The following is a 14,008-nucleotide window of genomic DNA, read 5'->3' on the forward strand; positions in this document are numbered from 1 at the left end:
CGGTCTATTGAAAATGAAGCTACTACCACCAGCTGATTAGCTTACAATAGGCTAGCTTAGTATAAAGACAAGGAAAAACAATTAACCTGCTTCCATCGCAAAAGCTCGTTAATTAACACATTATATGTAGTTTGTTTAATATATACAAAAACCTAAGTCTAAAATTGACAATTGGTGGTAACCTATTTCTTAGCTGGGTGCAGTGACTAGTGTCCAACTAGTGTCCACTAGTTGCAAACTCATGGTGACACTAAAGAAAAACAAAGTTTTGAAGAAGAGCAAAGAAACAGTTATCACGCCACTGAAATCACAATTTCTTTATTTGACTAAAAACTGATGTTTTTTGTAGTAAACTGAAGTACAGCAAATTACTATAACTGTATACAAAAACTATAGTCATAAAGTGAAACTTGCACAAGATACAATAGTATCTATAGGTAAGCTGCTGATGTCACTGTATACTGTATATGTGGTTGAAGGAGGGCTGAGAAATTCCTAATGGAGATCACGAGGGTATAAATGAAGTCCCCGCACAGGACTGGATGTGTTTCCATAGTCCCAGAGCTACTCATGAATAAAATCAGCTCACAGTGAAGGTATTCCATGTGTCTTTTTGTCTCATTAGGGTTTGTTTACTATTCCATGAGAACATAAGAACTATACGCAAAGGGTTTCTATGAGCCCATGAGACATAAGTTCACTTTTATGACTCATGGCGCCTGGTTCACCAATGGCAGTCACAGTGGTGTAGGCTGTTCAGGCTGTTTTATATACACTTATGAGTCCTGGAAACACACACACACACACACACACACACACACACTGCTGCCCAGTAAGTGGTAGCTGGAGTGCTCCAGAGTTGGAGTTGTGGCTGTTTCCAGGAAGAGTGCTGGCTTTTCCACAAACCAGGCCAAAGCCAGAGCCAGCGCTCAACCACCATGGCCCACACAGCTTTGTGTGTGTCTGACTTTCATCTGAAAGAGCATTTGTTTGGCAATGTGTGTGAACAAAATGGTCTTGGGACCTTAGCATGTCAAACAGGATGTTATACTTTACCAGGATAGTAAAAACAACCTGTTATGCTTGGGAATATCGGCTATGAAAAGTCCAACCTCTTATGCAAAGCAATTTAGAGTCCCATTAACAGCCAGAAAAAAAAACAGTCTGCTTTGGTATATCGTCCTGGTTCCCTGGGGTTAACTTGCCAAATGCAGTCTGACAAAGTATAAAAACGAACGTAAATGAAAAGGTCAATGTTCACTAAGAGAATGCGGAGTGATGCTTCTTGTGTTTGACAGTATTTACAGTCTATCTAACCAGCCACAGCCACTTCCTCATGACCTTTCAGCTGACCTCATTCCAACATGGTCAGAGGAGTATGTTAATATCCATGTTTTCACCTCTGCACGCACAGCACGGTGTGGCACATGTTCCTAGAAGCTGAAACAACTCTCACTTAAGCTGGGGAGCTAGTGAGAGGATAGAGGACAGAGCTGTCATCATGCAGAATGGACGCCAGTGAAAAGGGGACAGCTAAGACCAGAAAGCCCCATGACAGGCCTGGACTGAAGAGCATAGGTCACCAGGGACAGCAGCTGCATTTAACTCTTTAGGGTCTCAGATAATAAAACATTAGCAGATAGAATACTATAATGTCAGACGACTTACAAAGAGTGAATTTCAAAACTGTCTTCAATCAAAAAAATGCAAGAATCATACAAGGACATCAACTTCATCAAATATGCTGAACACCTTCAAGTTTAATCCGCAGTCTTATTCAACAGTTATATTGTTTAATATGTTAGCACGCTAATATTTACGCTAATTGGCACTAAACACACAGCGAAGGCTAATTAAACTGTTATTATTTTAGGACAAATTAAACATTTTATTAAAATGTTGACCTAGGAAAAGTCAGGGGATCACCAAGGTCAGTAGGTTTTATCCTCTGGGAACCATTAATGTCTGTACATTAATTTCATGGCAATCCATGCAATAGTTGTTGAGATATTTCAGTCAAAACCAAGGCAATGGACTGACTGATAGATAGACAATACAATCCCATGAGCCTCACTGCTAGCATTGGCCAAATACCCAAGGTGAGTCTTTGACTACCTTGTGAGTAATACACCAAATTGTTGCAAACAAAGACTAATGTAAGATGAAACAGCTTATTGTTTATATTCAGTATTAGAGGGCACAGTCTGTTGGGAGCTGTGTGCATACAAACTGAATCTGTCTGCAGGGTAAATCCAAGATAAAGTCATCAAAGTGTTGCCACTGAACAGACATATGGATTGATGTCTTTCATAAGGCTGGCAGCTGGTTTAGCGACTGGCAGTGCCTCCCACCTGGCAGGTATACTAAACCAGTGCTAAGAGATAGCGATTCATCTTACGGAGGAGACACCACAACACACATACACACCCACACACACAAAACCATTGATCCATGGGCAAACAAGACTAGAGAGGCTCGGTTATGACATTGTTACAAAAGCACTCATCAGCCATTCTGCAGTACAACAAAAGTAATTCAGCTCGGTGGAGCCAGGACTGGTTTGTGTCTATGCACTGTGACATGTCAGTCTGGGAGCCACTGCAACATGAGCCAAATAGAAGGTCTCCCATGCTGTCGGAGTGTAATGAAGGCTAATCCCTTTGCAGTTGCAAGTAAGAACAGACACTTTGTGAAAATGGCACTGGCAGCACCTTTGACCGGTCACAGTTGGCAATGGTTTCAAGGTTACACATGAACGTGACTAATGCACAGGGTAAACATGCCACAATGTGTAAACACGCCACACGTGAAGCTGTGTGGGAGCCAGGAGAGTTAGTCACATGACCTGTATAGATCATTTGCGATATAAACAAAATGATAAATGTGCAAAAAAAAAAAAAAAAAATTGATGTTACTCTCGTTGCTTTTTAAATCTCCACAAAACGATATCCTGCAACCTGCAGCTCTCTTACCTTCCCTCTTGTGTTTTCTCAAACGCCAGAATATAATCAGGGTGACTAAGTGCCCCAAAACCACCAGGGCGGGGAGAGTGGGTCCTGGAGGGCTTGCAGGCATTTGTTTGGACAGATAGAGAAAAGATAGAAGGGATGAAAGGATGAGCGTGGGCTATGGTGACAGGTGGGCCTTCACTGGGAGGGAGGAGGGGGAGTCGGGAGAGGGGATTGCGGCGGTGTGGGTGTGGCAGGGACATTTAGGAAAAAAAAGGACAGCTCGAGTAGGAATTCCTGCTGTTTTCACCACCCTGAAGCTATTGCTGAAAGGTTTTTTGTGGTCTGCTTCTCCTGATTGTTCAGCTGTTTTCAGACTGACTGACCTATTCTTTCCAATACGTTTATTGCGTTTAATTGTTGCAATTTAGCAAGAGGAAAATGAACTGTAGTGTGTTTTTGCTGCTTTGATGCACCTCTGTGACTCATCCTATCTGAATTGCAACACTTACTTCATGTTCTCAGGCAGGACTGGCTATACTTGCTATATGCATTCTTGGCTGATAACCAATTTCTGGAGAATAGAGTCAAACCCATTGAAGAAAGGCATTAATATCCTTACATGAGTCCAGCATGCTTTAATACAGTCTATCTGAAATATAAGAACTCCATCAATAGTATAATAGCCTTCAAAAGTATCACTATATAATATCTTGAAGGAGCAAATGATGACTGTGTAAAGATTTTTTGTATTACATAAAAATGGAATGTGATAAAAAGGCAATTAAAATGACTAAGTTAAACTGCCCTATATAGCCATCTATTTTCAACACAACAACTATAACGGATGTACAGAAGATGCACTTGGATAGTACAGTTACGATAGCTGAGGTCGTGGTTTTACGGGAATCTGAAATAGCCCAGACAGACAAACATGGATGTCTCTCACACACACAAACCAAAAGGTTTTGAATAAAATACAGTCTTTATAAGTCACCCCTGTTTGTTGACGTCCACCAGATGTCACATTCACAGGAAAGACATTTCGTAAATGGAGGCAGTGAGGGGGGTTGGGGGTGCCACTGCCCTCCTCAACCCCTGCCCTCACTCACTTCTATCTACATACCATCAAATAAAGGAAAATATAGAAGGCAGCCAAGCACACTCATAATTCAAGTCAGTCACATTGTGGACATGGTTTAAAAATGGAATACAATCTGTGCGGCAGTAGCTGAAGGTTGCACTTCGTTAAATGTGAACGTGTGTGTCTCTGTCGTGTTTGTGTGAGTATGTGCACTGATCAGGAACACAACAAGACTTCACACGACGCGTTTGCCAAAAGCTCACGGACAGTCAGCAGCCAGACAGACAAATGGAGTTACACACAGACAGACACGCCACGGCAACCCCACTTTGTGGAACCTACCAGGTATGATCTTCATTTAAGAGACGATACAGAGATTAGGAGGAGGACGAGGGTGAAGAAAAAGAGAGCTGGACAGAGGGGGAATGAGGAAGACAGGAGAGGCTCCTGTTTGTTTGCTCTGAACTGCCTTGTTTCTCCCGTGTGTTGAACTTTGACAGGCTGCGCCTGCTGCTTGGATCCATCAGCCTGCTCTCCCGTGGCCAAGGGAGGAGGGTCAACACGCCAAGTCTGGGGAAGGGGGCAGGGGCAAGGGATGGGGGGCTCATAGGGGTGGGTAGTCAGGGGGAGAGGGCTGGAGCTGACTGAGGGTTATAAATATCCACCAGAGCCTGATGATCACACAGTGTCACAGTTAGAAACTGATGGAAGAGCTCTGGCGGGACATTTGGCTACACTCGCCCCGTAGACACGCCCCACAAATATAAGCAGACCCCTCCTCCTTCCGCTCTCTCTTCCTACTTCTCTCTTTGATCATGACGAGAGCAGGTTTATTCTGCGATATTAAATCATAGCTCTCAGCCACAACACAGATCTTATGTGAGAGCCCTCTGGGGTACCACATGATTAACATATGCTAGAGTCATCATTTGGACATAATATTGTCAGCACATACTTAAGTAGACTCCTCACTATCATAGCACAAGAAGTGTTGATGCAATACAGTAGCCTACATGGTTTACTCAATGATGATAAAACATAACACAATATGTGATATTATGGGATACAGCCATAGAAAACACAACTCGAATAGTAACTTTGGTGCTGATGTTCACACTTTCTTTTTTGGAGATCTAGGAAATTTCCTTTTCTTTCATTTCCCCTCATGATGCATCACTTGTTTACTCAATGGCTGACATTTAAACTGTAAATGATATGGGCTAATCTGGATATGTAATGGGTAAAAGCACTGGCAGTACCATTAAGTGGACAAAAATAGAGACAAAGCCAGTAAATCTGAAAACTGAAAGCTAAGACTGATGGAAGATCAGAGTGACACACAGTTTAGTGATGGTCGCCATGTTCATCCCCCATTGCTTTTGGAATCACAGCAATGCACAACATTCTCTAAAGATAGTAGGTTCTAATATATACATATGGCTTTGTCAATTGTGGTGTTGACAACTGGTTCAATTTCTCCGTAATGCTAAAAGCACTTCCACCCAGTGTCTAGAGAGTAGAGCTGGGCTCCTCTTCTCTCGTGAAATATGGACACTACAGATGGATGCCCTGTGTGAAATGAGCTATACTGAGCAACCACGTATACAGGATTGCAGAGAATTCCTCAATGAACATCCACCCTTGTGTGCCTTCACAAACTCCTGAACTTAACAGGTGCCTCAGCCGTATGCACATATCATTCATGTTAGGACACACAGCTGAAAGGTATTCTAAGCCTGTGTCCAGAGGGGAATATCTCTTGTCTCAATCTAGACCCATATAGTGGAAAAGCTCAATTTTGTAAACACTGCTCTCCTCTACTTAACTATTAACTCCTGCCTAAGCAGGTGGTGAGGTCTCTCTTGAGAAAACACTGCTTAAAGCAAGGTCATACAGGCAAATATAAAGTTCACTAAATAAGGCAAAACATAAAACAGAATAATGAACGTGCACAATACTCCCAAACTGCAAATATCATGCTAACTCACTCACAAAAAGTTGAGTTAGTCAGCCCCTGTAATAACGCCCAACATGTACCCTGGGAAATGACTAATGCCATAACCATCTTGGCCAAACCCTCAATATATTCCACATGTTATTGATCTCTCTGTTTCCGGGGTTTGGCCTACAGCAACTTCAGCGTTATATTGCTACAACAGATGATTCTGCGTCACTGTCCAGCCTCTAGTCATTATGTTGCAACAGGCCGCTATTAAATTTGATATCAAAACACTTCATGCTTGCCAATGCCCTCAGTAGTTCAAACTGGCAACTAAAATTCCACACAACTGGCTCATGGGAGAGGATTATGTTTCGGTAGCTCATTATTCTGTGTAGTCATTTGTGCAAACTTTACATTATTTGCATTTTCTTGCCAACCAAAACTTCCACAGTTTTAAACTGATATCACAAAGGTACTGCCTACTGAGTCTTATTTTATATCTATATCATGATTTTACAGAAGTAATGCAGCAGCTTTGGAGGACAACAGTCACCTACTCAGGTTTCATTCTGACTCTGCATTTTCACTGCTGGCACATTTGTCAAAATGCTTGGTGTGCCAATATGTTTCAGAGACTTCACACTCAATATAAGAAGTGATTTCACAGGTGGAGTCAGCAGTAAAAGATAGGCATGGAAGCTAAACAGCTAAGGTCATTTACTTTGTTTTGACCAAAACATTACTGGCGGTCAACAGCAGAATAGCAGCAACAGATTCTCCTAAACTGCCAACTCACAACACAGGCTACTGATAGATAGCATGAGATTGAACATTCATTATGCCCCTCATTTTGTACCCCCCTTTCTCCACTCAAAAAGGTCAGGCTCATAATTCAAGCTCTCAGAGATCTGAGAATGGTCTGGGTGAGTCATAACATCAAAATCATGTGCCACCATAATGAAAGGCACAGAGCTGCAGCATACCGTAGCTCTTCAAGTCACCAATCACACAAGTATGCATCGGGCAAGCTTTCAGAGATGATGAAAACACGTAGGACCTCAGAGCCATGTCTGGGATATGATTTAGTCTAATTGCCCCTGGTGCCACGTGTGGGCAGAGTTTAAACGACCTCTCAAGAATGTCTGTTTCATACAAAAGTGTTCAGTGCACAGCTTTTGTTTTAGCACGTACAGCTCCTTCCACTCAACAGAAATCACAGAATTGCCACACACAATGTGTTCACTTGAAATCTAAACCACCTCAAGGGGCCATTGTTTTGAAAGCAACATTTTTGTGGCGCAAGTTAGTTTTTCAAATACTTTCCTTCTTCCTGGTTTCCACATCACTGATGATATTTTTAACTCTTTTTATGTTCAGCACTTGAAGTTGCATTGGATGTATGACATGCTATATGAATGAAGTTTGACTAATTAATTGATGCAATGAAAGATACACAGAAACGTTAGGACAAAAGTAGACATACCTAACTAACAGCCATCTAATTAGCAAACATACTAAGAATACCACACTCAGTAGGATCCCAGCTGTAAACCACTGTCCCTGTCACTACCCATCATATCTAAGGTAAATTCAGAAGGAAAATGCTTTGTGTGCAATCTGTCTTATGCAAACTTAATAACCAAAAAGGAAACAATGTTTCTCCAGTATATGATGTGAAATATGTGTTACATGGAGTTTGAACAAAACACCTCTGACTATAGTTGTTGCATTTGATCTATGTGATAGATGACAATGGTTGTTAATGGACAGTAGATGTCAGCAGTGGGTCACCAAACACTGTGTTCATCTGAAAAGGCTGGCACAGCTTTGTCCATATCTGATAACATCACACCATCAGACAGAACTCCACAATTAAAAGTAAAAGTTGAATCTTTGTAAAGGTTCACAATTCCAATTAAGAGTGCTAAGCAGAGTTCATTGTGCACTGCAATGAATGAAGTTGTTTTTGAGTTGAATATGCTGTTAACTGTGTGTGAGTCATACATATAGCTTTATCAAACTGCAAAAGGGACTTATTTTCCTGATGAGTACCACAGATTGAAAAAAGGAACAAGGCTGCTAATTTAATCCAGATCTGCTGTCACGTGTGGAACCAAACAAACACACCCATAGAGCTGTGAGCAAGCCATTCCAACTTCCTGAGTCTTTGTTGCTCACACCCACATAGACAACGCCCATGTGAACTCCTTGCTAAACACCCTTTAACTAAAAAAAAAAATCACATAATAGACAATATAACATTTTTTAACTTTTGAAAGATGTGAAATATTAGAAACAATATTATTAAATATTAGTCACATGAACATGTTTCAGTATCAAGATTTAAGATGAATAATGCAAGTTTCACTTCAGCAGAACCAACCACAGCACCAAATGGCACCTTTTTTTCCTGGACTTTTGTGAACTGTTATTTTCCAGAACTAACAATTGAAGCCAGCATATTCTACTGTTATCACACTGTCTACATATCTCCCATATCCTATGCATGCCACACATAATGGTATGCAAGGGGCATTCCAAACTCCTATACTAGACAGGCTGAAAGGAGAATCAAGAAAACAACCCCAGAACATAAAACAGTGCCAAGAACACAGTCTTTCTAAAGAGGAGAAATCCTCCCAAAGCACAACACCTCCCTCTCTTAGTCAGTCTGGCTTTAACTCATGTACACTATCTCTGCAGGGAACAGGCGAGGCTGAATCTCAGCAAACAACCCCACCTTGTTGGAATGAATACAGGTCTGAATACTCTCATTTGGCAGAGACGCAAAGAGATGGCTCCAGAGATTACTGTTTTCACTAAAACATGTGCAGTTCAATTTATTGCCAAACAGAACTGGCAGTTCTAGAAGTTCCCCACCCAAAACAAAGTGTGATTTGGGGCTTTAAATTGTTTAATAGACTGATAATTGCATGTAAAAAGTGTGGTAAATAAGGTTTACTTGGTACTTAATGCTGAAGTATAGTTTTAGATATAGTCTTCAACTATAATTTTAACATGTGATTACACGTGGAGGAGGAATCCATGTCATAATGCCTGTGTAAAATTTGACATTGTCTCGAATACACTACAGTGTGCGCTATGACAGTGTTACTGATACTCCATCTATTTTAACACACACATAATTAAATCACAGCCACATCTCAAGGGACTCTCACAAGATCACTGAAATAATTCCTAAAGAGAGACTACCTTAGTCAAAGTTCACAAAATAGAGGCCGTGCTCTGTAAGATATAATACATAAACTGTAATAAAAACACCCCAGATAATACTTTGGAAGATAAGTCAGAGACAGACAATTACAGTATGGGAATGTTCTTTGGAGTATGAAATACAAGCAACACTACTGCAGTCATCAAATACCCTAACTAAGACCTCCCACAATTCAAACAAAAGTGGAAACCTAGAAGAGAAATGACATCACATGCACAGAGAGAGTAGGACAATGCCGGAAGCAGGTTAATTGGCACACATTCACAACAAACCTTCAATGAAGTTAGGCCACTTCTTCTCCTCTGGCTCTTCCAGTGAGTGGTCCCAGTCTTCCTCAGGTGAGGCTCCTTGCACCCTGGCACCTGCCACTCCTGACAAAAGTGCCCGTTCTATGGCGATTGCTTCCAGAACATCTAGGTCCAGTTCCTCTCCTTCCACCTCAGGTTGCACAGGTGGAGGAGGTGACTGCTCCCCAGTTGCTTGAGGACTAAGAACCTGCTTCACCTCAACTATCTCTTCGACCACTACAATTTTTCTCTTCATGGTGGCCTCGTCTGTGTCACAGGTGTCCCCTAGGTGAGGCTGGTCAGACTTGGCAGCTTCGGGTGTGGCAGTGGCAGAGGGTGTGTCCTCCTCCAAGTCCCTCTTCTTCTCTTCCTCCTGCTTTAAGGCCTCAGAAACAGAGAGCCTTTTCTCTGTGCTGCACTCTGCTGCCTCACTGGCTGAATGTTGTGCAACTCTGGGAGGCTCACTTTGCTTGGTGAGGGGGTTGGCCTGTGCCTGAGCTACAGCTGCCTCTGCTGTTACCACTGGTGCTGCTGACACCGATTCTCCGGCTGCGTTTGCTTCCCTCGGAGTGGAGGATGTTGTCAGTTTCGGAACCTCCCGCTTGATTTTTTCTGCAAAGAGCAGTGCTGGCTCCACCTCCCCTTTGTGTGCTGGGGCCTCAGAGAGCACAGCTGCTGCCTGCCTGGTTTCCTCACTGCACATTCTTTCAGGAGTCATCTTTGGAGAAACATTCTCTTCTATAAGTTCAGAGGCCAAGACAGGACTGTCTTTAACTGTGGCCTTGGGCAATGATGTAACGTTAATGGATGGCAATGCTTCTGCTTCAGGCAAAAAGACAGGCTTTGTGTTTATGGTATCTGATCCTGGTGCACGAGCCTGCTTCTTCCCTTTGCCTTTCTTCTTAGCCTTTGAAGATTCCTCTGCAGCTTTCCCTGTGCTTATTGTGGATTTAATCTCAACTGTGGTCTTTTGAGGTACTGACAGGGGTGCAGGGCCTTTCTCTTCAGGTTTAGGGCTTGCTTGTATGAGCTCCACTTGAGTTATTTTCTGCACCGTTTCCACTTCAGTGGTCATTTCCTCAGATTTCACTGGTTCCGTGTGAGGCAATTTAGCATTAAACTTGTCCTTGGAGCATAATGGTCCCTGTGTTTTTTTGTTGGAACTGGTTCCCTCAACCTTCTCTTTGACTTGTACATTATCAGGAAGGTCCACTGGGGGCACTGCTGAGATTTGATCTAATGGCAGTGATGCTACTTGAGAAATACTCTGGTCCACAGTTTGTTCAGGGACTTCCGTAACTGGCTTCCCATTAATTTGCTGAGGTGCTTCCTTTATTTTACCTCTACAAATATGTACTTCAGCCTGAGTCTTATTTTCCTCGACAGGCGATGCCCCCTCACCCCACTTACTCTTTATGCTGTTACACAAGACCAATGGCTCAGGGGTAATCACTGGTATGGGTTGGAGGTTATTTTCAACCACCTCCTCAGAGGGCTTGTCTATAGAGGTTTTTCCCTTCTCCAACTTTGAGTCAGGTAGTTCTTCAACCTTGATACTCTTGGATATCTCAACTGGGGTTTTCTTTTTCTTCCTTTTTGATTTAGAGCTTCCCTCAACCACTTGTTTGGTTTCAATAACCACCTCTGGGGTGGTAGCATTTTGACTGATCTGAGGTGGAGAGGCGTTTTTTCGCTCTAATGCAGGGCCCTCTACCTCATCTGGTACTATTTCATCTTTCTTGACATGAGGATTCACCTTTACATCAGTTTTCCCCTGTTTTGTACTAATCTGTGTTGCTGTAGCTTTCCCCTTCACAATTGTTGCATCTTCAGCACCTGCCACAGGTGCTGAGAGAGTCATTGTTCTAATGGTAGTTTTAACTTCAAGTACTGAGGACTCCTGAGTCACTTTAACTTCAGAGATCTCCTTTACTGTATCAGTGGACAATACTGGCTGGCTGGTGGTACTGTCAGTCAGGGGTTTGGTGGTCTCCTGAGTGACCGTTACTCTTGCAGTTTTCTTAGCCTTTTCATGATCTATTTTAGATTCAAATGGGGTCTTCACTTCTGCAGGTTTTATTGATTCATTATTAACATTTGGTCTCTTAAGCTTCTCTTCCTTGACATCTTTATTGACAGGTTTTGTGATGACAGGGGTGGCAGTGTCAGTGTCATTAAGGAGTTTGGTGGTTTCCTGAGCAGCAGCCATTGTAATAACTGCCTGGGCCTGTACTTTGTCAGTTGCTATTTCAGATGTGGCATTGACCTTTTCAGATTTAACTGGATCCACAATCACATCCATTGTCTTCTCTTTCTTGACATGTTTATTGGCAGGTTTTGTGATGAAAGGGGCAGAAGGGGATGTATTAGTAAGGAGTTTGGTGGTTTCCTGAGCAGCATCCATTGTAACAACTGCTTGGGGCTTTACTCTATCAGTTGCCATGCCAGATGTATTCTTGACTTCTAAAGATTTCATTGGAACCTTTTTTGTCTTCTCTTCTTTGACCTCTGAATCAGGACGTGCGGTGATGGCTGAATCGCTTGTTTCCTTTTCAGAAAGCTTTATAGAAGCTTTTTCATCAGCAACCTTAGGGTTCTCCTTATTTGTTTTGGGAGCAGGGAAAGGATCAGCTGGAAACTTTGATGTTGCAGCACCTGTAGCCTCAGCAACAGCAGCCACAGTTAATGGTAGGGCTGTTTTGGAGGACAGTGATGTCATAGTGGTCTGTGAGACATCCTGTTTCAAAGCTGCTCTCTGAACTTGGAAAGAAATAGGCACCTTCTCCTTTTGGACGTCAGACACCGTTCTCTCCTGTGATGTTACTGGCTTCTCACTCCTCACGTTGAGCTGCTGACAAGAGACTCTTTTTACCCTGCTCTCCTCCATCATCGCTGCTTCACTTCTGAAGCTGTTCCCCTTCTGAGGCCGAGTCTGGTCCTCCACTTCCCAAGATGCTTTTGGCCTGATTGGTTCCGCAGCCACCGGACGACCCCTAAATCTGGGGGTCCTTTCAGAGTAGCTCTCTCTTTCTCCAAGACCCATCATCTTATGACGGTACCCTTGACGCTCGGCCATAGCCTCCTGGCTCTCTGCTTCACCCCTGCGTCCTGGTTTAGGAACATAAGATGTAGGACCTTCCACAGATTGGACCCGTGAAGCCCGGTGGGCAAGGGCCAGGGTTGCGGCTGGCTTCCTAACTCTCTGCAGGGAAGCGGGAACAATCTCAGGGGGCAGGTGGAGGTACTCACGCAGGTAAACAATGCCCTCATTGGTCAGGTACCAGTAGAAATGTCTCCATGCAAACGTCTCCTTCACACAGCCCCTAGACTTAAGAGACCCCATGGCACGGATTACTTGTAGGTTGCTCACACCTTCTATCTCAGGGTGCTTGGTCTGAGGCCTCTTGTCCTTCTTGGCCACCATGACACCATCTCGAAACAGAACCTCATAGATGGCCCTAAGGTCCCTCAGGGGCATAAGCATTCCAGCAACCATTGTGCTATCTGTGTCTGTTTTGTCTCTCAAAGTAAAACTGAAAATAACAACATGAAAGGAAGATAAATAATTCTTGTTGTGGGAAAGAATCCAGTGGCAGAACCAGCTGTCACTTGCTTCTCATTTAATTTAGAAAAAATGAAGGTAGAAATACTTGTAATCTTTTATCTTACTTTCTTTTCCTCTTGCTCTTGCTGATCCTTTGGCTATCGTGAAGAAAAACAATATTCCTCTGCGAAATCTGACTTAAACAAAGTCAAAAGTGTGCTGTCCTTCCTACATTCAGTGTGGCTAGAAATGAACAGTCTCCGTTCTGCCGAGATGGCAATGACAGAATGGAAGAGAGGGAGTGTGTGTGAGAGAGTGTGAGAGAGAGAGAGAGAGCGAGGCACACTTTAGTCCGGCTCCTCCTACCTCTCTCTCTATTTCTTAGCAAGAAACTTCCATGGAAAAAAATTCTCACTAAAGTAAATAGTACAGCACGGAGCAGGAGGCAAAGAAAAAAAAGTGTCTGCAATAAATTGATTGAAGTAAAGAATGTAGTAAAAAGTCAAATGAATGGAGCAACACAGCCATGAAGTGTGTTTGAGCACATGTTCTGTAGCTCTGTGACTATTACGGCACCGCCCACCTTCACCCAAAAGAACACACCTCTACAATGGCCCATTAAATAAGTTGTTCTGAACAGAGTTTAGTTTAGAAGAAAGAGAGGGTCAACCATCTATCCTGCCCTGGAGCGACTTGCTGGGCATCCATATAGGTTATCAAGTATATGGTGTATAGTTTTACACATTTCCCTATCATGTATCACTGGGGAGCTTTTACTCTACACACAAGGTGTGGTTTTTGGATCTCATGTCACACGAATGACTGTATGATGAATGTATACAGCAAAGGCTAGTGACATTTGAAGAGAAAATAGATAAATCACCATAAATGTATTTTGGTCTCCCAAAATAGACATTTTACAAAGATGTTATAGACAGGCTATAAAAAGTCAAAACTGTCATGCTGTT

At 42.7% G+C, this 14,008-nt stretch overlaps 1 protein-coding gene across 11 annotated transcripts in view; it reads right to left on the reverse strand.

Annotated features, from left to right (window-relative positions):
* The window catches only part of plecb (plectin b), a 145,121-nt gene that overhangs the window by 54,313 nt on the left and 76,800 nt on the right, over nt 1-14,008 (reverse strand). For 2 of the 11 annotated variants that reach the window (XM_038712070.1, XM_038712068.1), the window contains exons 1-2: nt 13,166-13,319; nt 9,482-13,029 (exon numbers count right to left, since the gene is read on the reverse strand). The exons of 6 other annotated variants lie outside the window; for them this stretch is intronic. In XM_038712070.1, coding sequence (XP_038567998.1) covers nt 9,482-12,992 — 3,511 coding nt within the window. In that variant the 5' untranslated portion in view covers nt 12,993-13,029; nt 13,166-13,319. Of the gene's footprint in view, nt 1-4,374; nt 4,499-9,481; nt 13,320-14,008 lie in introns of those variants that run through there. 3 more of the 11 variants (XM_038712074.1, XM_038712069.1, XM_038712081.1) reach the window with 3 other exon arrangements.

This window comes from Micropterus salmoides, unplaced genomic scaffold (assembly GCF_014851395.1).
Source record: "Micropterus salmoides isolate LMB-PRFRI ecotype aquatic unplaced genomic scaffold, ASM1485139v1 Ms_hic_scaffold_11, whole genome shotgun sequence".
NCBI classification, from domain to species: domain Eukaryota; kingdom Metazoa; phylum Chordata; class Actinopteri; order Centrarchiformes; family Centrarchidae; genus Micropterus; species Micropterus salmoides.